This window comes from Pseudorca crassidens, chromosome 4, assembly GCF_039906515.1.
Source record: "Pseudorca crassidens isolate mPseCra1 chromosome 4, mPseCra1.hap1, whole genome shotgun sequence".
Taxonomy (NCBI): Eukaryota; Metazoa; Chordata; class Mammalia; order Artiodactyla; family Delphinidae; genus Pseudorca; species Pseudorca crassidens.
Window position 1 is genome coordinate 112,415,784 of NC_090299.1, and position 25,887 is coordinate 112,441,670.

At 36.4% G+C, this 25,887-nt stretch overlaps 1 protein-coding gene across 1 annotated transcript in view; it reads left to right on the plus strand.

The window, feature by feature from the left end:
• CFAP299 (cilia and flagella associated protein 299) overlaps window positions 1–25,887 on the plus strand; it is a 635,581-nt gene that overhangs the window by 219,874 nt on the left and 389,820 nt on the right. The window contains exon 3 of the mRNA XM_067734728.1: window positions 23,444–23,534. Within this exon, the coding sequence (XP_067590829.1) occupies window positions 23,444–23,534 (91 nt within the window). The remainder of the gene's footprint in view (window positions 1–23,443; window positions 23,535–25,887) is intronic.

Sequence of the window (25,887 nt, forward strand, 5' to 3'; positions counted from 1 at the left end):
AGTGACAGCTCCCTCTCCAGGGTTTTTTTCTGGTGGCTTGGGCTTTTCACAGCATGGATGTTGTCTCAGTGTAGCTGGCTTACATGGCAGTTGGCTTCTGAGACAGTATGTTCCAAGAGAGAAGGAGGAAAGATGCCAATTCAAGTACAAGCTGGGTTTAGAACTGGCACAGTGTTATTTCCCTATATTCTGTTGTTCAAAATAATCAGATTCAAGGAGGTGGAGAACAAAAGACTACTCCTTCTGCTGGGAGGGATGGCATGAGTGCAATGCATACGAGTATGTAGGATGGGAGATACTATTGCTGCCATTTTGAAAAATGCAGTCTAACACAATGTCCAATAAATCTTTTAAAAAGCAGTGGTCTAGATGGATACTTTATGATTTACCTATTTGGGAAGCCCACATATCTCCTTGATTGGAGCATAGAGAGAGGCAGGTGAAAATAAAAGAGACTCAAAATTTAAATGTTAAAGTATAACTTTACTACACCAGATATCTCTTTCTCTGTTTTGATCCTCCATCAAATGATGGCAATAATAATCATAATGATAACAAAAATAGTTTTATTTACTGAGCACTTACTATGTGCCATGCAATGTACTAAGGGCCTTGCATAAATTATCTTAGAGCCCACAGCAATACTACTGCATTATATATTGTTGTTATCAACGACCTTTTTTCATTCTAGTTTCATTCTGGGCTGCCAAGAATTGCTAACAGGCAGCAGATGTTTTTATCAATGTTGCATTTGTCTGATGTCTTTTACTTTTTTTTTTTTTCAACTTGGGTATGTCAATCAGAGTGAGTTCACCAAGCAGAGTAAGATATATAGTTCTATCTTATAGATAATGTTAATAAGAAAAACAGGCATGTTGGTTTCCCATTATTAAAAAATTGAAGAGCTAACACAACAAGGATAAAGAACATGAATAACAAATATACATATACTTATACACATACGTTGTAGGAGTGCCTGGAGAAGAAAAAAAACAAAACAACAACATAAAATTAGAACTAAGCATTATACTTTAAGGAAATTTTCGGAAATAAAAGACTGGAAGGGCACACTACTTTTCCAGAAATAAACAGAATAGCCTACAAGACATGTAAAATAGAATTTAAGGAAAAAGAAAAAAAAATGCCTCTGGGTATACAGGCAAAAAAGACTTCTTAGGGAAAGCAGCTCAGATTGTCATCAGACTTTTCAGTGTTTTATGCAGCAAATAATGGAGAACGTTTAAGAGACTCAAAGAAAGAAATTATGAGCCAAGGATTTTTTTTCCGGCCAACCTAAACTTCATGTACAAAAGTTGCAAACACGCTTTCCTGGGCATGCAGAAACTCAGGAATATTTTTCCCATGAGCCTTCCCGAGGAATTAACTAAAGAAGACACTTCAGACCACGAAGATGACCAGAAAGACGTAAATCAAAGGACTCGTGGTCAACAATAAATATATATTTATCTGTAAAACTAAGACTAAATGGAATATAAGTGAGGAAATATAATATAACATTGTTGTATACACTGGCAATACAGATAGAATTAGCTATCAAAAATAAGGGAAAGTATACGAAGAATAAAGTAAATTCACTAACTGCCTTATAGGTATTAACTGAGAGGAAAAGGCATATGATTCCAGATTAGATGTTTAGAGATAGGAAAGAGTGGTAGAAAAAAATGCTGCTAGCTAATTTTAATATTTTTCATAGTAGGAACAATGAACATTAGCTAAAAAGAAAAAGAGATGGGCAAGAGTTTTATATAAAGGTGTTCATATAAAGGTAATCATTTGAACAAAATACAGGCCCTTCATAATGCCAGGGAATACATAGAAAAAAAGATGTATCTTCATAGTGGAAAAACCGTGTGTGTGTGTGTGTGTGTGTGTGTGTGTGTGTGTGTGTGCGCGCGCGCTATATGCAATACGAATCAGTATGACAGATTATAATATAAAGCATTATGACACAAACTAAGGCCAAATTTATCAATTACATCAGTATATGTAAATGAACTTAATTCAACTATAAAAACAAAATGGTCCATATTTTATATAAAATATATAAATTAGAGAAATACAGAAATGTAAAAATAAAAAAATGCAAATACTCCAGATACAAATAAAAGAGTTATAATTTTGACATATAACAAATTAGTATTAAAATAAAAAAGCATTAACAGACAATGAAGGACAAAATATAGTGCTTAAAGCTATAATTCACAATTGTAGATATGAGTTAATATTACCCAATTAATAACCCAAGAACACAAATTGATAGAGCAGAAACACAGTAGAGGAAGTGATAAATGGCAGAAACACACTAATAATAGAAGTCTTTAGCACGTTTATCTCAATCCAAATCAGAACAAGCAGGCAAATATTTACTAGAGGGATGAAAGACAATGTAATTAATAAATCCGTTTTTATTACTATATAGTAAACTCTGAACTCTGATAACAAAGACTTCACCTCTTCAAGTCTACATGGAACATTCTCCAAATTGAACTATATCTTGCCACACATGTGCACCAAAAAAAAAATATATATATATATATCCCCTTAATAAATTTCACTCCCTTGATTACTACAAAGAGCATTATCAGACCACAATCCAATTAAATGACATTAATAACAACAACAATAAAAACGACTTTAAAATGAGGCTTTTAAAATCATATTATTAAATAACTCTTGGGTAAAAGGGGAAACAGAAAATGAAATAGCAGAATTTCTTTAAAATAAAAATAGTGAAAATACAACTATCAGAATCTACAGATACGGTTAAAGCAGTTTTCAGAGAAAAATGTATAGCATTAAATATCTCTATCAATAAAAACAAATGAACTAGGTACCCAATTCAAAAGGTAGAAAAAGGACTACAGAGTACCCCAAAAAGTAAAAGGAAGACATTAATTAAAAAATCCAAATAAGGGCTTCCCTGGTGGCGCAGTGGTTGAGAGTCCGCCTGCCGATGCAGGGGACACAGGTTCGTGCCCTGGTCCGGGAGGATCCCACATACCGCGGAGCGGCTGGGTCCGTGAGCCATGGCCGCTGAGCCTGCGCGTCCGGAGCCTGTGCTCCGCAACGGGAGAGGCCACCCAGTGAGAGGCCCGCGTACCGCATAAACAAAAACAAAAAAATCCAAATAAGTGAGAAAAATGTAGAATTAATAATAAATCCAAATGCCAGTTCTTTGAAAAATAATTAACAGAATAGTCAAACAGCTAGCTAACCCAGCTAAGACAAAAGGGAGAAACTACAAGTACATAAAATGAGAAATGGTAGGGTGTTTTAACTGTTAAAACAGAAGACTTTAAAAAAATCAATAGAGACTACTTTATATTTGTAAGCAATAGATGAAATAGATAAATTTTTCCAGAAAAATACAACTATCCAAAATTGGTTATGGAAGAGATTGTGTAAATAGATCAATTATTATAGACAGAAATGAAGTAGATGGTGCACAGTATGATAGTATTTATGAGTTCAGTTTGGTGATCAGACTCATGAAAACACATGGTTTTAATCAAATATTACATTTATTAGATTAATGGAAAATATAGAACTGGAGATAAAACAGTGAAGCATTTTACTCTCTTTGAAAGGCATAGCAATAATTCAGGTACACAGTGTCTACAGGAGCCAGGATACATGTGGATAACCATGACACAGAGAAGCTGTGATTCCAGTTTCATGCCAATCTTTTACACTGTTCTAGTCAAGGCCTACATTTCAATTTAAAGCTCCCTCAATCCAGTGCAGTCCCATACAGCAGATGAGCAGACAGAAATTCCATATCTATCTCCATTCTGTAGTTCTAAAGAAAACAGTTCTGTGCAAATGGATTAGAGATTGTTCTCTTAGGCAGGCCTGGATTGACACAGGCCTGAAATTAACTTTTTTTTTAATTGAAGCATAATTCTGTACAATATTATGTTACAAGTATATAATATAGTGATTCACAATTTCTAAAGGTATACTCCATTTATAGTTATTATAAAATATTGGCTATACTCCCCATGTTGTACAATACATCCTTGTAGTTTATTTTATACGTAATAGTTTGTACCTCTTATTCCCCTCCCCCTATATTGCCCCTCCCCCTTCCCTCTCTCCACTGGTACCCACTAGTTTGTTCTCTATATCTGTGAGTCTGCTTATTTTTTGTTGTATTCACTAGTTTGTTGTATTTTTTATCACATATAAGTGATATCATACAGTGTTTATCTTTCTCTCTGACTTATTTCACTTAGCATAATGCCCTCCAAGTCCATCCATGTTGCTACAAATAGCAAAATTTTGTTCTTTTTTATGGCTAACTAGTATGATTCAAACTAGTTAAGGAGCTGCACCAAAAAAGAGTTCCAGTCACAGTGGTGTCACAGGAATTCCACCAATCTTTTAAATATCAAATAGTCCCAGGTATTAGACTACTTCAGAACATTGAAAAAGAAAGAAAACTTCTAAATTCATTTTATGAAGTGTGTTTAACATTGATTCACAAAACTTACAAAGCTTATATGTAAAGAGATGTCTACTAACTAACTTTGCTTATGAATATGATACAAAAATCTTAAATAAATTACAACTGTGCATCAAAAAATAATACATCATGATTAAGTGCAGTTTATCCTAAGAATACAGGGATGATTCAATAGAAGTAGATAGAAAACAATAAAATCCATCATATAAACAATGCTAAGGAGAAAAATCTTGATCATTTCTATTTTGGTTATTTATTACTACAAATCAAATCACCTAAAACTGAGTGGTTAATAGTAATCATTTATTTATTTGCTCATGATTCTGCAATTTGGGCATATTTTGGTGGGGATAGCTTATCTTTACTCTGTGTGGCATCTGTTGGAACTAGAATATCCAAGATGGCTTCTTCAGTTACATGTCTTCTCATCTGGGATGGCTGGGGGCTGGCCAAACATCTCCCTCTCTTCATGTGTACTCTCCAAGTAGCTAGCTTGGGATTTCATATAATAGGACAGATTCAGAGTAGCAGGACTTCTTACACATGGTGGCTGGCTTCCCCAAAGTGCAGAAGTGTAAGCTTTCTGGCCTTTTTAATGTCATTTCTTAATGTCACTTCTGCTATATTGTATAGGTCAAAGAGAGGAGTAGATTCTACCTCTTAGTGAGAGAGAGCAAAACTCATGTTATAAAATAAAAAAAGAATGCATGAGATGGGGGATATTGTTGCAACCATCTTTAGAAACATAAGTTATGACATTTAGAAATTTAAAGTAATCCTGGTAAATTATCATCAGTTTTTGAGGGATTTTGGGAACTAGACAATTTAATTATAAAATTAAAAAGTAATTTGCTTTGGAAAAAGCAAATAAGTGGGAATATCCACAAAAACCCTGAAAAAAGAATAGCAGTGAGAGGGGGTAACTTTACCAGATATTAAAAGATAGAGTTTCTATAATCAATATACTGTGGTACTAATGTATGAACAGACAAAGCAACTGAGCAAAATAGAAAACATAGGAATAGACTCAGGCATATATGGAAATTCATTATTTGATAAAGACATCATCTCAAATCAGTGTAAAAAACAAAGGTGGACTTTTAAATAAATGGTGTTGGGAATAGGCAAATGGAAAAAGTTAGAAGTGGATCAATTTATCACACAGACAATTATGGTACATTCCAAGGAATTAGAGATATAAATGTTAAAACAAATAAAAAAAGAAACCATTCAAGTTCTAGAAGAAAACAACATGAATTCCTCCATAATCTGTAAGTGATTCAAAGTCCATAGTCAGGAAGGGAAAGATTGATAATTTGCTAACACAAATAAAACATTTTCTTGGTAAAATGCACTCTAAGCAGAGTAGGATGACAAATGAAAAACTGGGAAAATATTTGCAATTCATATCACAGAGAATAGCTAAAATTCTTCATGTTTAAAGAAGAAAAGAGGCCAAGAATATTATAGAAAAATGAGATATCAACATATAGTTCACAGAAAAAGAAATTCAAATAGTCTAAACATATGAAAATATGTTAACGTTTTTTAAAAAATAAGATAAATACAAAAAGTTTACTGAGATAGTTTCTCACCTATCAAATCAGCAAAAATCTAAAAGCTTTAGAACATACTTTTTTGGTGAGTCTGTGCAGAAACTTATAAATGGTACTCTTATAAATGACAGGGAGGACTGCAAAATAGCCCAACCCCTTGAAGAAGAATTTGATAATATTTAACAAAATAAAATACTCATGCACTCTTTGACCAGGAATTCTGCACCGAGGTATTTATTCCAAAAATATACTGGCAAAAAATATGAAATGACCTATGCCCAAAGCTATAAGCAATATTTGTCATAACAAATAACAGAGAACAACCCAAATGACCACAAGTAGCTAAGTGACTATATTATAATAGAGTACTATGCAACTAAAAGAGGAGTGAAAATGTCTCTTACTGCTATAGCATAATTCCCTGAATATAATGCTAAGTGAAAAAGCAAGGTTGAGATAAATGAGTATAGGATGCTACTATTTACAAAATAAATATAGAGCTAGCTAGCTAGATGATAGATAGATATGCTTATATTTAAAAAAATAACAGTTAAAAAGGCAATATAAAGCTAATCCTTTTATTTAAAATGATGATCTATATAGAAGGGAGGTAATAGAACAGGATAGAGGGAACTGGGAGAGATACAAGCTAGACTTCTTTAAATCTCTAAATTGTAGATTTGACTTTAGAATTCTAAGAATATTTTCTATAATTATAAGGCAATTTTTAAAATAGCTTAAAAAGTGAAATAAAATTAAATAAATGAACCTAATTATGTATCTAGCTGGGATCATAGGTATAAAGAAGGGATGTTTTTCAAGTGTGGTGACTTTACAACACAGTAATGTGGTCATGCATCTCTACTGGGATATACCCTAAGGAAAAAAAGATCTGCAAAAAGTCTTAAAGTTTTTTCAAAGCACATTGTTGATGATAATATTGGCAATTTTATTTTGAGACTCTATTCGTGATAAAGCAAGTGAATTATTGTGTTGGTGATTTTGAACCTCAGGATTTTTGTTTTGGATGAAAGGAGATTGTGGTTGTTAGGAGAATGTACCTCACATAAGGAGTGTAATTAACTGAGGGCCCCTTCAGATGGTTTTGAAACCTATTGTGCATTTGCACCCAGGCCACACCTCCCATAGGCTGCTTTCCCTCAGCGACTGAGTATGGCAGGGATATTAAGGGCAGATCCATTTCTGGGGGCTGTAACTCTTTATTTGCTGACTTTAGTTTAAGGACATACTTAGAGCTTTGCTGAACCTTCCTTAGCATAGCAGTTTAGGTCTCTCTTTCTGTCTCCTCATTCTAATGTTGTCCCATCTTTTCTAAACTCTCTTTATCACTAAGGGTCAGACTTGCAACACAGTACGACAACTTTTATTAAAGGGCTAACACAGGGGATCATACAGAGGACATCAGGCAGCAAGCCTTCCTAACAGCCTTCTTTAGGTATCTTTCTCCTCAAGGTCCCACATGGATACCCCTCTCCTCCCATACAGCGCCCCCCTCGTCTGTATACTCTTCTGCTCTGAGCACACATATGTCCACTATTCCCGATACATGACAGACCTTACTGCCTCATACAGTTGTTTAGAAATGCAGTGTGGGCTTCTGCTTAGACTGCTTTTCTCTGGTGAGGAATTGCCCCCTGGAATTTCATTGCATCAAATTGTCTTCCTCTTTATATAGAATCTTTCAAAAATTATTAACAAGAGACACACACATAAAGACTAGCTATTTAGCATAAAGATGTTGAGCCTCAAGACCTTCAGCTTTCTAAAGCCTCATGTGCATGACAACCTCAGCGTTCTATGGAGCAATAAGGCTGATTCCCACAGATAGGAGTTTGGAGGCAAGCATATCAAACCAGGGGTTACTTTCCTTGCTTTCTATTTTCTCACTGGCTTTACTGTATAAATATAACCAGAAGATGAGGGAATATACTTCAAAACAGATAAAAGATTTAGCTCCCTCCCAGAGGAGGGTAAAAGCAAAGTTATATATTAATGTGTTTACAGAATAAAAGCAAACACGTTCAGAAACTACGAGCATTTATTTTCTCTCTAAGCAACTTCTTTTCTCCTCAAAGTGTGAGAACATCTTAACCTACCATATTTAAGAAGTAATTAGAGAAACTTGCCAAATGTACCAAAAAATGAGGAGTTCATTGACACTTTCTCACACAGAAGCCAAACCATTTCGTTCCCTCAAAAAAAAAGCACAAATTTTCATCCAGGCGAAGTGGAGTTTGACTGATGTAAGATACCACAGATTTTTCAGGACTCCCACTTGGGTTTTTCTCAAAATAGAAAATGAAAAGAAACAGCTGTCCAGTGTGCATGTTAGCACTTCTTGTCTTTCGTCTGTGTGCTTCTGACAGTTGAAGTTTTTTCCCAGAGATGTTGATAGCTTTACTGTACATTTGATAATTTAAAAACTCTTTCACACAGAAAAGTGTGGGGAAGGTGGTGCCATTCATCTTCTTAATGGAAATTTGATTCTCATTCCTTCTCACCAATAAATGAATCTCATTTCTCAAGTAGTCTCCTTTTCTGAAATTTATTAGAATATAAATTGATGACCTCCTGGAAATTCTGTGGGAATCACAGTATATGGTATAAAAGTTCCTAAACCTTAAGTGTCTCCAAATGTATTCCTGACTGATTTGACTGCTAAGGAACACTGTTTCAATTATATTTTAAGAAAAGAAAAGCCACCAAGAATAGCTTACACGAAAAGACAGGAGACTCAAAAACCACACATTGGATTTAGCTCCACTATATTTTTCCTCTTGGATCTTCAAAAAATCACCCCTCCAGTATTAAAGGTAGATTTATGCTCAAAGGAAAGGACTTGAAATTGTTCACTGGTTGCTTTTTTCCTTCTACGCAATTTCTGGTATTCATTCTGGTATTCAGAGGACATACAATCAGACATAAAAGTATGTACATACAAAACATAAAAGTAATCAGGGAAATGCAAATTAAAGACATGATGAGATACTAGTACAAATACACTGAGTTGCCTAATATTAAAAAGTCCTAAAATGCAACATTTTGGGAATGATATGGAGCAAAAAGAACTCTCATGTTCTGGTAGTAGGAGTGTAAATTGGTTCAACCATTTTGGAAAGAAGCTGGCATTATTTTGTAAAGTTAAAGTTACAAATATCCTACAACACAGCTGTTCCATTGCTAGCTACATATCTTAGAGAAATTTATGCTCAGGACACATGTACAGGAAATTCTAGCAGCATGTTTATAATACACCCAAATGAGAAACAACTTTGTGGTCTATGTTAATAAAAAGGATAAATAAATAATTGTATATTCATGTAAAAGAATTCAGTGAAAGTGAGGTACAGCCCCATGCATCAGCATGTATGCAAAAATGTACATCAAAAATATTAATGAAAGAAACAGTATGTTAAAAATACACACTTCATGATCCCATTTTAGAAAGTTCAAAAACAGGCAAATTAAACTATATTGTTTGAGGATACATACTTAAGTGATAAAAGGTAATGATGATCATGAAAGTTGAAGACAGATAAGGGAAAAGCATGGGAGTGGATTTCATAAGAGTAAGAAAGTGGTTACCTGTGGTGATGATGGTGGTGGGAGATGGAGTTGTGAGCAGGAAGGAATAAGCGGAGGTCCTGGAGTGTCATCATTGTTCTATTTCTTGACTAAGTGTTGAGCTACAGGGGTTGGCTTTGTCATAACAGATTAACAAAGTTTTATGCTGCTTTTATGTATGTTAGTTATATTCCACACATATAAAAGTTAAAATAGTCCTATAATGCATGTATTATTTTCATCTAAATTCACATTCAAGATAAGGAAAAGGAAATTTTTCTCTATGCTATTTGAGGCAAATTCCTATGGTCAGGCATTTGGAATTTTTCTGTGGTTATCTGGCTTGAAATTGTTTGCACCTTGCTAAGGATAGCTGGAGAGGAACAAATAGCTTACTGCAGTAACTTAATCTAGCATATCTCAAGAGGTAAAAACTTGCAAAGTTATCCCACATGTTAAAAGAAAATTTGAAATATCAAAGTTGTACCGGGCTTCCCTGATGGCGCAGTGGTTGAGAGTCCGCCTGCCGATGCAGGGGACGTGGGTTCGTGCCCCGGTCCGGGAGGATCCCACGTGCCGCGGAGCGGCTGGGCCTGTGAGCCATGGCCACTGAGCCTGCGCGTCTGGAGCCTGTGCCCCGCAATGGGGGAGACCACAACAGTGAGGGGCCGGTGTGCCCCCCCCCAAAAAAAAAATTGTACCAAAGAAGTGATAAGGCAAGCAAGACAGAATATTGCAAGAAAAAATAAAATGTGGGAAACGAGTTCTGAAGGGAGAAAGAATATGCTATGAATAGAATTGTGTGCACCTCTCATCCCACTCCCACCCTGCCAAATTCATATGCTGAAACCCTAACCCCCAGTGGGATGGTATTTGGAGACTGGCCTTTGGCAGGCAGTTGGGTTTAGATGAGATTATGATGGTGGGGCCTTCGTGATGGGTTTAGTGCTCATATAAGAAGAAATACCAGAGAGTTTGCTCTTGTTCTCTCTCTGCTGTGTGAGGACACAGTGAGAAGGCAGCCAGCTGCAAGCTAAAGAGAAACAGAACAAGCTGGTACCCTGACCTCAGACTTCCAATGTCCAGAACTGTGATAAATAAATTTCTGTTATTGAAGCCATCCAGTCTGTGGGCATAATAAAATACTATGGTATTTTACTATGGCAGCCTGAGCTAATTAATACAGAGCAAATATACAGTGACAAATTAAGAAAAGAAATGTGAAGATTTACCAATTTAAAAATATTCATAAAACATTTTATTGGGGGAAAAATAAGATTTTTTTCCTCCTAATTTATGTAAAGGACAAAACAAAAGGTATCATGTTGTCCTGGAATAAATGTGCAAGATCATCACTCTCTAACAAAGCAACAGATGCCCTATGATAAAGGACTATAAAAACATATCTCCCAATTTCATACTCAGACACTCAAATGACTTATCTAAAAATTCACACATTGTTTAACTAAAATTATATATATATTTTATCAACTTTGCAAACAATTTTTTCCATTTTGGCCTCTAAAAAATCAAAATTATATTATTTGAGACCATACAAATACACATACATACAAATAGTTTTGTCAGTAAACTCATCATGGGAAATAAAGCTGTTTATGAAAACTACTTTTTCATAAAAAGTGTGCTTGTTTCTTTAGAAGATAATATTATAGAGTTTTTATAATAAATTTTTTACTCATTTACTATTTTTTACTTTATTTTTTACTATACTCTCCATTTAATTTTTCCAAACTGAGTTACTAAAAATCCTTTTAAAGAAACTGAGGCACAGAGAGGTTGAATTACATATTGAAACAAGTGCTAATGAGTTGAATGTAAATTCTAGAAACATGAAATGTGAATGTGGGATATATAAGCAACGTAATTAAACCATAAAGCCAGTAGCCTAATTTTTGAGGATTAAGAATATATTTAGTCATTCATGTAGAATTATATAAATATGTTTAGCTAATGATTAAACAAGGTTGGTAAAATTTAACTCATCCATATGATTTTTATGCCATTTTGAAAGTGTGGTGGAGTGTAAACAAAGATGGAGTATTTGCCTTTATAAAACTTATAGCCCTCAGATTTTGTAACAGAACTACTTCACTTCTTGAGGAAGTAACTCCTTTTGTAATATTTACTTAAGCAAGGTTTCTCAGGTCACTGACTGTTAAATAAATCTAGTTAAGTAAGAGTAATGCATGTTAAAGATTTAAGAATTCCTTACCACACCCTCGGTATTACCTTTCTTTTCCAATATTTCTCCTTGCTGAGAAGTTTCAGGTTCTCAGATGTAGCATGCTATAATAATTGATTATTTATATAATTTGTTTTACTCTGCTGCAAATAGCTTAGGGGTTATAGACCATATTCTCTCTGTTCCCAGTTTATAGAACAAAAATACTTTTATCTTCCTCATAGAGGTTATAAGAAATGATGTAAGTCTGTGTATGTAAGACTTGAACAATATGCTCTTAATGTATTGTCAGTGTGACAGTCACATTTCTTAAGCTGATTATAAATTAATGATGTTTGGTGATTGATGATAGAGTATGATCATTTTACATTACAAGTTGTACAACTGCTAGGGGGCTTAGAGATTATTTAGCCCATTGTGAAATCCAGGTTCAGAAAAACATGATGACTTGGACTAATCAGTTGGTAAATGGATAAGAATTAAAGACTGATGTCCCATCTTTTATTTCAGCTTAATTTCCATTATCTCATGCTTCCATTTAAAATACTTAACATTTTGACTATTTAAAAAACAATTCATTTTAATTAGATAAGTAATACAGTCTCCTGTGATATCCTCAGAATATTACGGATAAGGTTAAAGTCTAGTTTGATCACCAAGCCAATCCCACAACACCATCTTTGTCGGAAGGGTGAGCAATTTCATATGGTGAATGTATCTGTTTAGATTAAGTTTAGTTAAAAATAATAGAAAAACCTAAAATGACAGTGGCTGAAACCAAATATAAACCCTTTTTAGTCTCATATTCCAGATGTCCAGATGGTGTCAATCAAGGCTGGGTTGGTCCTCCAGGGTGCCAGGGATTCTCCTTTCTCTTGTTTCTCCGTAACAGTGGCCTCTCACTTAAGTCAAGATGGCAGCTGGAGCAACAGTCATTATATGGCATTCCAACTACAGGCAAAATGGCACCCACCCCCTTTAAGTACAGAAGTTGTATGTAATTTTCACTTGGATACCATTGTGCAAAAATTAGTCATATGGGCATAAGTACCTGCAAAAAAGCCTAGAAAATGTAGTCTTTATTCCAGGAAGCTACATGCTCAGGTGAAAACCAGGGTTTTATTTTTAAGGAAAAAGGGAAAACAGTGTGGGTCAAAGTAAGTGTCCAGGGACAGCAAAAATTCTACTGCAATTATTTCCTTTTCCTGCCCTGCCCAGATACCTGCTAAAAGCCTCAGCTGTTTGCAAGTGAGCTAGGCCTGGCAGAATATTAGGAGTTCCTTCCCTGCTAGTGAATGGTACCTAGAAATCTATTATTCTGACTTTTCATGTCTGATAAACTTGGGAATAATTTTGATCTTCCTTGGCACTCTCATAAACATCTACTCCCAGGAACAATAACAACAATGCAACAAAACAGTAAGTTGAAAAATATGTGATAAAATGAACAACTCACCAAGTGATACTATATATGCTTTTATGGGTACACAAGTATATACGTAAACAATAGACAATGACCTTGAAGGATGCATGCAGAAATGATAATGATGGTTACCTTTGGTGTTTTGAGGCAGGAGTTGGTGATCAAATTGGACTTTAACTTATCTGTAATGTTCTAAAGATTTACAGCAAAGTCAGGTGTATTTGGGGAGGTGGGAGGAGTGGACAGTAGACTTACTATATGGAAACCTTTAGGAGCTCTGCAGTATCTTAGCTAGATAACCATCATGTCAATTATAGGTTTTGGTTGTGAGCAATAGAAACCAATTCTAATGAACTAAATAAAAAAATGAGATTTATTGGAGGAGCACTGGTTATCATAGATTTGAAGAAAAAGTTGAATGATGAAGTTATGTAGTAGGAATTAAGGACAATCACTACAATTCCAGTTGCTTTTCATCCTTGTGTCTCTCTGTTTATTATGTAAGTTCTCTTGAGGTTAAGTGATATTGGTTAAGCTTGAGGCATATTCATTCGCTGGGATTTGGGAGGTAAGAGTTGTGAGTGAGTGGGTACCTTAAATGACTGTGTTAACAAAGCATAGCAAGTGGGAGGGACCATTTTCCAAATAAAAATTAGGTTCTGTTATCAAAAGTGGGAAGGGATGTCAGGGAGGCAAAACCAACAGGTGTTTATGACTATCACAGAAGACCACATACCAGACTATTTCATTCCTTCAACCATAATTTTTAGAAGTTTTATGGGTCTGTGGGAAAACATTCTGCTTTGGAGCTAAGATTAGTGATCTTAATTTACAAAAGCATCTTTATTTGGTTAAATTGCAATGAACCACATTATTTAACACATTTTGTATACCTTTAAATTTTACTCAGAAATTGTTTTCTTTATTGCTCTTGTTTACTGAGCTATCTACTCTCAGCCTTTGTTTGGTTATGCTATAGAAGCAAGGGGTACATAGGATACTGTTTACAGATATTTGCTACTCTTCCCTGGGCAGTATTATACCTTTCCATCCCATTGATTTCAGGCATGGCACTTGCTTTGGCCAATCAAATGTGAGTGGACGTGACATGAGTCTCTTACAAGCAGATGCTCTAAGAGCCAGCATGTGACCATGTTCCCTCTGCACAATAACCAAAGATGTTTCAGATAGAGGCTATTTCATGAGCCTCCCAGTTCATCCCTTCAAGATGAAGAGCCACAATCAACCTGCTATTGATGCATAGCATTATTGAGAAATAATCCTTTGTAATTATAAACCACAGACATTTGGGCCACTTGTTACTATAGTATAACCTAACCAGTCCTGATTGATACACTTGTAAAACTAATTCTCTGTTCAAACTTCACAAAGAATTTCTAACTCGTTCTGGTTTTAAATATAGACCATAAGCAGGAAATTAGGTAGAAACTGACCAGTGATGAAAAGATTAACCTGTGAGCAATGGAGAAAAAATACATGTTTTCTGGGCAAGCTTCTGACAAAATAAATTTGATATTTTGGAGATTTAATGTCAGAGCAGTGCATAGGTGTATTATAATATGGAAGACTCAATTTTGAATAGCACAATAAATTGAGAAATTTCTCAAATATCTGATTCTCTGCATTGGTACCAATGAGTAGTTTATGTATATTTAGATATTTTGAGTATTAGTTGATATTGATACTATAAGCCAAGGCACATAAAACTAGAAAAGGAAAAGCTGACAAACTGTGATCAACTTAACGAGTTGAATTTATAGTTCAACAAAATTATCAGTAGGTTACATATTGTACATGCCTATATTGATTTAAAGAAACCTGGTAGTAATCTTGAACTCTTCACAAAAAGAAATCACCAGGTCTACTTCCCTTTTAAATATTTCCTTAATCTATCCCCTCTTATTTTTACCACCACTGCTTTAACTCAGGTCTTCATCATCTCTTACTAAAGCTCCCTAATTAATCTTTCCATTGTGGCTCTCCTCCATGCTATGTTTATCACAATGCCTGGATACTATTACTGAAACACAAAATTGACCATCTTATTTCCTTGCATACGACACTTGTGATTCATCTCCTACAAGATAAGGCTCAAGCTCCTTAATGTAGCATACAAGGCCTTCCTGGAAAGGCAGCATGGCCTAATGGTTATGAGAATCAGTTTTGGAACCAGACTGCCTGAGTTTGAAAACAGGTCTGCTCCGATTAGCTGAGTGGCCTTAACTAAATATTTACAACAGTATGTCTGTAAAAATATTAGCTTTTATTAATATTGTATGGTTTCTCCTTCACTTCCTGTGCTTACTTTCTGACTGTTTTGCAGTTACCCAAGGGCACCTGGCAGTTTTTCATCTCTGTTCTTTAATTCCTTTGAAGTTACTCAAAACTCTTTCCGTCTCCCACCACCCTCACCCCCAAACTGGCTAATGCTGTCTCATCTTTTAACACTTAGTTCAACGATGGCTTTAAAACTTAAGATTAAGTGACTTATTTATCTCTTGTAAAAATAAAATACAGTTTGTGTGTGAAAAAAAAAAAGATTAAGTGACTTTTCCTTGAATAGGTAAGGTATTTCTCTTATGATTCAATATCCATCCATATCTCTATTATTACACTTATCACATGGTATGATATTATAATGTTCCTGTATCTGTTCACCTCCATCAGACCACAGGCAACTTGAAAGCAGGAATTATGTCTCATTTATCTTTGTCCCTAGTACTGTTCCTGGTACATAATAGACATGCAATAGAAATGTTTGTTGAATATATAGAAAATTGCTAAATAAAGAAATGCTTATTATTTCTCAAATCACTCTTGAACGCAGTCTTTATTTTGTGGTTCAGTGTTGCTTGATCAAGATCACTGTGATAAATTTTCTTTAAAATTTATTTCCAAAGAAAGTCATTTCTCTCTTGAATTCTTAATGCTTTCTTTTCTTTTTTTTATTACATATTTATATTGGAGTATAATTGCTTTACAATGGTGTGTTAGTTTCTGCTTTATAACAAAGTGAATCAGTTACACATATACATATGTTCCCATATCTCTTCACTCTTGCATCTCCCTCCCTCCCAATCTCCCTATCCCACCCCTCCAGGCGATCACAAAGCACCAAGCTGATCTCCCTGTGCTATGCGGCTGCTTCCCACTAGCTATTTATTTTACGCTTGGTAGTATATATATGTCCATGCCTCTCTCTCGTTTTGTCACAGCTTACCCTTCCACCTCCCCATATCCTCAAGTCCATTCTCTAGTAAGTGTGTGTCTTTATTCCTGTCTTACCCCTAGGTTCTTCGTGACATTTTTTCCCCTTAAATTCCATATATATGTGTTAGCATACGGTATTTGTCTTTCTCTTTCTGACTTACTTCACTCTGTATGACACACTCTAGGTCTATCCACCTCATTAAAAATAGCTCAATTTCGTTTCTTTTTATGGCTGAGTAATATTCCATTGTATATATGTGCCACATCTTCTTTATCCATTCATCCGATGATGGACACTTAGGTTGCTTCCATCTCTGGGCTATTGTAAATAGAGCTGCAATGAACATTTTGGTACATGACTCTTTTTGAATTATGGTTTTCTCAGGGTATATGCCCAGTAGTGGGATTGCTGGGTCATATGGTAGTTCTATTTTTAGTTTTTTAAGGAACCTCCATACTGTTCTCCATAGTGGCTGTACCAATTCACATTCCCACCAGCAGTGCAACAGTGTTCCCTTTTCTCCAAACCCTCTCCAGCATTTATTGTTTCAAGATTTTTTGATGATGGCCATTCTGACTGGTGTGAGATGATATCTCATTCTAGTTTTGATTTGCATTTCTCTAATGATTAATGATGTTGAGCATTCTTTCATGTGTTTGTTGGCAGTCTGTATATCTTCTTTGCAGAAATGTCTATTTAAGTCTTCTGCCCATTTTTGGATTGGATTGTTTGTTTTTTTGTTATTGAGCTGCATGAGCTGCTTATAAATTTTGGAGATTAATCCTTTGTCACTTGCTTCATTTGCAAATACTTTCTCCCATTCTGAGGGTTGTCTTTTGGTCTTGTGTATGTTTCCTTTGCCTTGCAAAAGCTTTGAAGTTTCATTAGATCCCATTTGTTTATTTTTGTTTTTATTTCCATTTCTCTAGGAGGTGGGTCAAAAAGGATCTTGCTGTGATTTATGTCATAGAGTGTTCTGCCTATGATTTCCTTTAAGGGTTTGATAGTTTCTGGCCTTACATTTAGGTTTTTAATCCATTTTGGGCTTATTTTTGTGTATGGTGTTAGGGAGTGATCTAATCTCATACTTTTACATGTAGCTGTCCAGTTTTCCCAGCACCACTTATTGGAGAGGCTGTCCTTTCTCCACTGTACATTCCTGCCTCCTTTATCAAAGATAAGGTGACCATATGTGCGTGGGTTTATCTCTGGGCTTTCTATCCTGTTCCATTCATCTATCTTTCTGTTTTTGTGCCAGTACCATACTGTCTTGATTACTGTAGCTTTGTAGTATAGTCTGAAGTCAGGGAGCCTGATTCCTCCAGCTCCATTTTTTGTTCTCAAGATTGCTTTGGCTATTCGGGGTCTTTTGTGTTTCCATACAAATTGTGAAATTTTTTGTTCTAGTTCTGTGAAAAATGCCATTGGTAGTTTGATAGGGTTGCATTGAATCGGTAGATTGTTTTGGGTAGTAGAGTCATTTTCACAATGTTGATTCTTCCAATCCAAGAACATGGTATATCTCTCCATCTATTTGTAACATCTTTAATTTCTTTCATCAGTGTCCTATAATTTTCTGGATACAGGTCTTTTGTCTCCTTAGGTAGGTTTATTCCTAGATATTTTATTCTTTTTGTTGCAATGGTAAATGGGAGTGTTTTCTTGATTTCACTTTCAGATTTTTCATCATTAGTGTATAGGAATGCCAGAGATTTCTGTGCATTAATTTTGTATCCTGCTACTTTACCAAATTCATTGATTAGCTCTAGTAGTTTTCTGGTAGCATCTTTAGGATTCTCTATGTATAGTAACATGTCATCTGCAAACAGTGACAGCTTTACTTCTTCTTTTCCAATTTGGATTCCTTTTATTTCCTTTTCTTCTCTGATTGCTGTGGCTAAAACTTCCAAAACTATGTTGAATAAGAGTGGTGAGAGTGGGCAACCTTGTCTTCTTCCTGATCTTAAACTGAAATGCTTTCAGTTTTTCACCATTGAGGACGATGTTGGCTGTGGGTTTGTCATATACGGCCTTTATTATGTTGAGGAAAGTTCCCTCTATGCCTACTTTCTGCAGGGTTTTTTACATAAATTGGTGTTGAATTTTGTCAAAAGCTTTCTCTGCATCTATTGAGATGATCATATGGTTTTTCTCCTTCAATTTGTTAATATGGGATATCATGTTGATTGATTTGCATATATTGAAGAATCCTTGCATTCCTGGTATAAACCCCACTTGATCATGTTGTATGATCCTTTTAATGTGCTGTTGGCTTCTGTTTGTTAGTATTTTGTTGAGGATTTTTGCATCTATGTTCATCAGTGATATTGGCCTGTAGTTTTCTTTCTTTGTGACATCCTTGTCTGGTTTTGGTATCAGGGTGATGGTGGCCTCGTAGAATGAGTTTGGGAGTGTTCCTCCATCTGCTATATTTTGGAAGAGTTTGAGAAGGATAGGTGTTAGCTCTTCTCTAAATGTTTGAAAGAATTCGCATGTGAAGCCATCTGGTCCTGGGCTTGTTTTTGTTGGAAGATTTTTAATCACAGTTTCAATTTCAGTGCTCGTGATTGGTCTGTTCATATTTTCTGTTTCTTCCTGATTTAGCCTTGGCAGGTTTTGCTTTTCTTAGAATTTGTCCATTTCTTCCAGGTTGTCCATTTTATTGGCATAGAGTTGCTTGTAGTAATCTCTCATGATCTTTTGTATTTCTGCAGTGTCAGTTGTTACTTCTCCTTTTTCATTTCTAATTCTATTGATTTGAGTCTTCTCCCTATCCTGGAGAATGTTCCATGAGCACTTGAGAAAAATGTGTATTCTGTTGTTTTTGGATGGAATGTCCTATAAATATCAATTAAGTCCATCTTGTTTAATGTATCATTTAAAGCTTGTGTTTCCTTATTTATTTTCATGTTGGATGATCTGTCCATTGGTGAAAGTGGGCTGTTAAAGTCTACTACTATGAATTTGTTACTGTCGATTTCCCCTCTTATGGCTGTTAGTATTTGCCTTATGTATTGAGGTGCTCCTATGTTGGGTGCATAAATATTTACAATTGTTATATCTTCTTCTTGGATTGATCACTTGATCATTAAGTAGTTCCTTCTTTGTCTCTTCTAATAGTCTTTATATTAATGTCTATTTTGTCTGATATGAGAATTGCTACTCCAGCTTTCTTTTGGTTTTCATTTGCATGGAATATCTTTTTCCATCCCCTTACTTTCAGTCTGTATGTGTCTCTAGGTCTGAAGTGGGTCTCTTGTAGACAACATATATATGGGTCTTGTTTTTGTATCCATTCAGCTAATCTGTGTCTTTTGGTGGGAGCATTTAGTCTATGTACATTTAAGGTAATTATCGATATGAATGTTCCCATTCCCATTTTCTTAATTGTTTTAGGTTCGTTATTGTAGGTCTTTTTCTCTTGTGTTTGTTGCCTAGAGAAGTTCCTTTAGCATTTGTTGTTAAGCTGGTTTGGTGGTGCTGAACTCTCTCAGCTTTTGCTTGTCTGTAAAGGTTTTAATTTCTCCATCGAATCTGAATGAGATCCTTGCTGGGTAGAGTAATCTTGGTTGCAGGTTTTTCTCCTTCATCACTTTAAATATGTCCTGCCTCTCCCTTCTGGCTTGCAGAGTTTCTGCTGAAAGATCAGCTGTTAACCATTTCAGGGATTCCCTTGTGTGTTATTTTTTGTTTTTCCCTTGCTGCTTTTAATATGTTTTTTTTGTATTTAATTTTTGATAGTTTGATTAATATGTGTCTTGTCATATTTCGCCTTGGATTTATCCTGTATGGGACTCTCTGTGCTTCTAGGAGTTGATTAACTATTTTCTTTCCCATATTAGGGAAGTTTTCAACTATAATCTCTTCAAATATTTTCTCAGTCCCTTTCTTTTTCTCTTCTTCTTCTGGAACCCCTATAATTCAAATGTTGGTGCGTTTAATGTTGTCCCAGAGTTCTCTGAGACTGTCTTCAGTTCTTTTCATTCTTTTTTCTTTATTCTGCTCTGCAGTAGTTATTTCCATTATTTTATCTTCCAGGTCACTTATCTGTTCTTCTGCCTGTTATTCTGCTAGTGATCCCATCTAGAGTATTTTTCATTTCATTTATTGTGTTGTTCATCATTGTTTGTTTCATCTTTAGTTCTTCTAGGTCCTTGTTAAATGTTTCTTGCATTTTGTCTATTCTATTTCCAGGATTTTGGATCATCTTTACTATCATTATTCTGAATTCTTTTTCAGGTAGACTGCCTATATCCTCTTGAATTGTTAGGTCTGGTGGGTTTTTATCTTCCTCCTTCACCTGCTGTGTGTTTTTCTGTCTTCTCATTTTGCTTATCTTACTGTGTTTGGGGTCTCCTTTTTGCAGGCTGCAGGTTCGTAGTTCCCGCTGTTCTTGGTCTCTGTCCGCAGTGGCTAAGGTTGGTTCAATGGGTTGTGTAGACTTCCTGGTGGAGGGGGCTAGTGCCTGTGTTCTGGTGGGTGAGGCTGGATCTTGTCTTTCTGGTGGGCAGGTCCATGTCTGGTGGTGTATTTTGGGGTGTCTGTGGACTTCTTATGATTTTAGGCAGCCTCTCTGCTAATTGGTGGGGTTGTGTTCCTGTCTTGCTAGTTGTTTGGCATAGGGTGTCCAGCAGTGTATCTTGCTGGTTGTTGAGTGAATCTGGGTGCTGGTGTTGAGATGGAGATCTCTGGGAGATTTTCGCCATTTGATATTATGTGGAGCTGGGAGGTCTCTTGTGGACCAGTGTCCTGAAGATGGCTCTCCCACCTCAGAGGTACAGCACTGACTCCTGGCTGCAGCACCAAGAGCCTTTCATCCACACGGCTCAGAATAAAAGGGAGAAAAAGTAGAAAGAAAGAATTAGTAGATGTAGAAAGAAAGAAAGAAAGATAGAAGGAAAGATAGAAGGAAAGAAAGAAAAGAAGGAGGGAGGGGGAAAGATGGAAGGAAGGAGGGAACGAAGGAAAAAAGAAAGAAAGAAGATAAAGTAAAAAAAAAAGGTAAAATATAATAAAGTTATTAAAATAAAAAATAATTGTTAAGAAAAGAAAATTTAAAAAAAAAAATTGACGGATAGAACCCTCGGACAAATGGTGGAAGCAAAGCTATACAGACAAAATCTCACACAGTAGCATACACCTACACACTCACAAAAAGAGGAAAAGGGGAAAAAATCATAAATCTTGCTCTCAAAGTCCACCTCCTCAATTTGGGATGATTTGTTGTCTATTCAGTTATTCCACAGATGCAGGGTACCTCAAGTTGATTGTGGAGCTTTAATCCGCTGCTTCTGAGGCTGCTGGGAGAGATATCCCTTTCTCTTCTTTGGTCTCACAGCTGCCAGGGCCTCAGCTTTGGATTTGGCCCCGCCTCTGTGTGTAGGTCGCCGGAGGGCGTCTGTTCTTCGCTCAGACAGGACGAGGTTAAAGGAGCAGCTGCTTCGGGGGCTCTGGCTCACTCAGGCCGGGGGGGGGGGGGGGGGGGAGGGGAGGGAGGGGCATGGAGTGTGGGGCGGGCCTGCGGCGGCAGAGGCCGGCATGACGTTGTACCAGCCTGAGGCGCGCTGTGCGTTCTCCTGGGGAAGTTGTCCCTGGATCTCGGGACCCTGGCAGTGGCGGGATGCACAGGCTCCCCGGGAGGGGAGGTGTGGATAGTGACCTGTGCTCGCACACAGGCTTCTTGGTGGCGGCAGTAGCAGCCTTAGCGTCTCATGCCCGTCTCTGGGGTCCGCGCTTTTGGCCGCGGCTCGCGCCCGTCTCTGGAGCTTCTTTAAGCAGGGCTCTTAATCCCCTCTCCTCGTGCACCAGGAAACAAAGAGGGAAGAAAAAGTCTCTTGCCTCTTCTGCAGCTCCAGACGTTTTCCCGGACTCCCTCCCGGCTAGCCGCAGTGCACTAACCCCCTGCAGGCTGTGTTCACGCCGCCAACCCCAGTCGTCTCCCTGGGTTCCGACCTCCGAAGCCTGAGCCTCAGCTCCCAGCCCCGCCCGCCCTGGCGGGTGAGCAGAGAAGCCTCTCGGGCTGGTGAGTGCTGGTCGGCACCGATCCTCTGTGTGGGAATCTCCCCGCTTTGCCCTCCGCACCCCTGTTGCTGTGCTCTCCTCCGCGGCCCCGAAGCTTCCCCCTCTGCCACCCGCAGTCTCCGCCAGCGAAGGGCCCTCCTAGTGTGTGGAAACCTTTCCTCCTTCACAGCTCCCTCCCACTGGTGCAGGTCCGTCCCTCTCCTTTTGGCTGTGTTTATTCTTTTTTCTTTTGCCCTACCCAGGTACGTGGAGAGTTTCTTGCCTTTTGGGAGGTTTGAGGTTTTCTGCCAGCGTTCAGTAGGTTTTCTGTAGGAGTTGTTCCTCTTGTAGGTGTATTTCCGGTGTATCTGTGGGGAGGAAGGTGATCTCCATGTCTTACTCTTCCGCCATCTTCCCCTCTTCTCTCTAATGCTTTCTTTTATCTGGCAAAGATAACCTAGTTTCCTGTCTTGCCTTGATTATCTCCACTCATAAAACTAAAACAGTGCTCTGTTCCAGTAACTGAATTGGCTTAAGTGGCTAATATTTTAGTTTTCTTATATTAAATTAATAAATTGTACTTAAATTACAGGCAATTTAAAATTATTTTTTGTAGTGAGGGGAATAAATATATTGAATTTTCATGGCACGATAAAAAGAATAATATGGGCACATAAATGGAATTAACTGTATCTGGTGTCAGTATTGATATTATTTATAAACTTGATTCCAATTATTTGTAAATAAAGACTGTATAACTGTTTGAAATTAAATTGAAGTATCTAATAGATTATAATAATTGTTTATGGTTTATAATGATTTTGTATAATGTGTATATATAGTTTTAGTGTTAAAGGGATTGTCACTTGGAATAAACAAGCATTGTTTTTTGTACCCAGGGTATTTTCAACATATTTGTTTATCTAATATATTATAATTGAAGACCTGCTTTTTATAGGACATTAACAAGTGCTGGTAAAGACCTGCATGATAATTTTCTGAAGGCTCTGGCAGTGAGAGAAGAAGACAATCGCAATGGAATAGTGAGCGTGAGTACATTTCATTCAAAGGCTAAAAATGTATACCTTAAAGGCACAGTTAGTATATAATATATAGTTAGTTAATAACATAACTTTCACTACTGTCTCTGAAAGGTAATTCATGAGGGATGTAATATAGCTCTTTATTATTTATATATTATAAGAATATAGGTAAAAAAAAAATTATTCCAATTTACATCTGTAGAAGTAGCCAAATGGTGAAAAATATTAGTAGTATTCTGTGTATCTGTTGTGGGGAAAATGTCTGTATTTGGCAGACTGGTTGTCATCTCCAACTCTGTGCTACTCCTATGTTGAAACTTCATGGTTCTTTTCAACCCAAGCTCCTACTACACTTCTCCAAATCATGTCATCCACTCATCCCCAATGTTTTCCCCTACCTACCTGATTTGTGCTACCCCTATAGTCATCCTATCGTCCTATCTGAGGAGGTGTGATAGAAACCACATAATGGAGAGATATGATTTTGAATCATACAAGGAGAGCATGCTCTTGCTTTATTAAAATATGTGCTAGATCAAATATTTAAAATTGCTAATATTATTTGGAATATTTGCTTTCATGCTTGCTAATATAATATTGGTGATAACAGTCTTCTTTAAGTCTCAAAATGTTCCAAGTTAAGGATAAAAATAGACAAATATTCATGCTGAAACTGTAATAGTGAATTACAGAAAAATAATCAGAAGTAGTACAATGAAAAATTTAGAGCAACAGAAAAATATGTTATAAGGATATCTATTTTTACCAAAGTTTTCTCAATAAAAAAGTTGGCATTTTTCTCACTATCATGTCCCTTGAAAATTTCACATGCAGATAAAATCCTCAATGTTCTTCAGAAAGAAAAAGAAATCATGCCTTCGTTAGAGAATTGTATAGAATGATCCTGGACTTGAAAGCAGGGAAAGTTTCTTGGTGGAAGTGGGCTGAGTGAGGTTGGAAATATGGGTGGGGACTAGACTAGTCAGTCACAACAGAAAAGTTTGGAATTTATCTGATCATTAATAGAAGGAGAAGATAGAAAGGTAGGAAGAAAGGCAGAAAAATGTGGTGACATAGGAATCCATGGTAAGGACTTTCAAGAAGGAACAAACGATCATCAGTGATCAAGCAGGATAAGAACTGAAAAAGGATCTGTTGTATTTGGGAACATGCACATTTGAAAGAAAAAAAATTGACAAGAACAAATTTCATTCATAGGAAGGATAGAAATAAGGTTTCTTAGGGTTGAAAAAAAAATGGCCCATGGTTAAACAGTAGCATCAACAAACACAAACAGCTTTAGAGACGCTAGGCCCATGTTTTTTTTACTGCAATGGTATACTTCCTCTCAAAAATGTCTTTTTAACCTTTCTATCCTATTGGTATTTCCTTTAAAAATGAATGATGGCATCATCCACTCATTTACCCAGATGAGATGTCAGTTATAATAAACTTTCTTTTTTTTAAGTCTTTATTGAATTTGTTACAATATTGCTTCTGTTTTTTATGTTTTGGTTTTTTGGCCATGAGGCATGTGGGATCTAGCTCCCTGACTAGGGATGGAACCTACACCCCCTCCATTGGAGGTGAAGTCTTAACCACTGGCCTGCCGGGGAAGTCCCATAATAAACTCTTTATTCTCTTTCACCCATGTTGAATGAGCCACTAAGTTCTTCTAAATGTGTCAAATCGCTTCACTTTTCACCATCTCAAATACCATTTATCTAGATTCGAACACCCATCATATCTTAAATATATTACTGTAACAGCCTCCTAAATGATACACCTGTGTATTTTCTTGGCCAACTCCCATCCATTTTCCAATCACTCAATATATATTTCTTGTGTACCTGCTCAAGCCTGGAACTGTTTTAGTCGCTGGGACACTGGGGCACTGCTGAATCTATGACCTTAAACTGTTTATATTTTAGAGAGGGAGATAAAAAATTAGTAAACAAAATAAAAATGGAACAATTAATTTCAGCTCTGGATAGGTGCTATGAAGAACATAGAACATAGAATATGGAATATAGAGAGATTGAATAGACAATGGTTGGTTGCTTTATCTACTGTATACAGGAAAAATTACTTTAAAGAGGTGACATCTGTTGAGACTTGAATGAAATGAGGAAGATAGCCATGGAATTTGAAGGGTGAGATACCCCAAAGAGATAAATATTTGAGAGGGAGAAATATCCCAAGAAGAAGGAACATGTATTAAAATCTCCTGCGATAACAGCAATCATGGCATATTCAAGAGATGGTAAGAAGACCAGAATGGCTGGAAGGCAGCTATTGAAGGGAATTAGAAAATCAGATGAGATCAGAGAGGAGGTCAGCAGCCAGATAATGTAGGTTT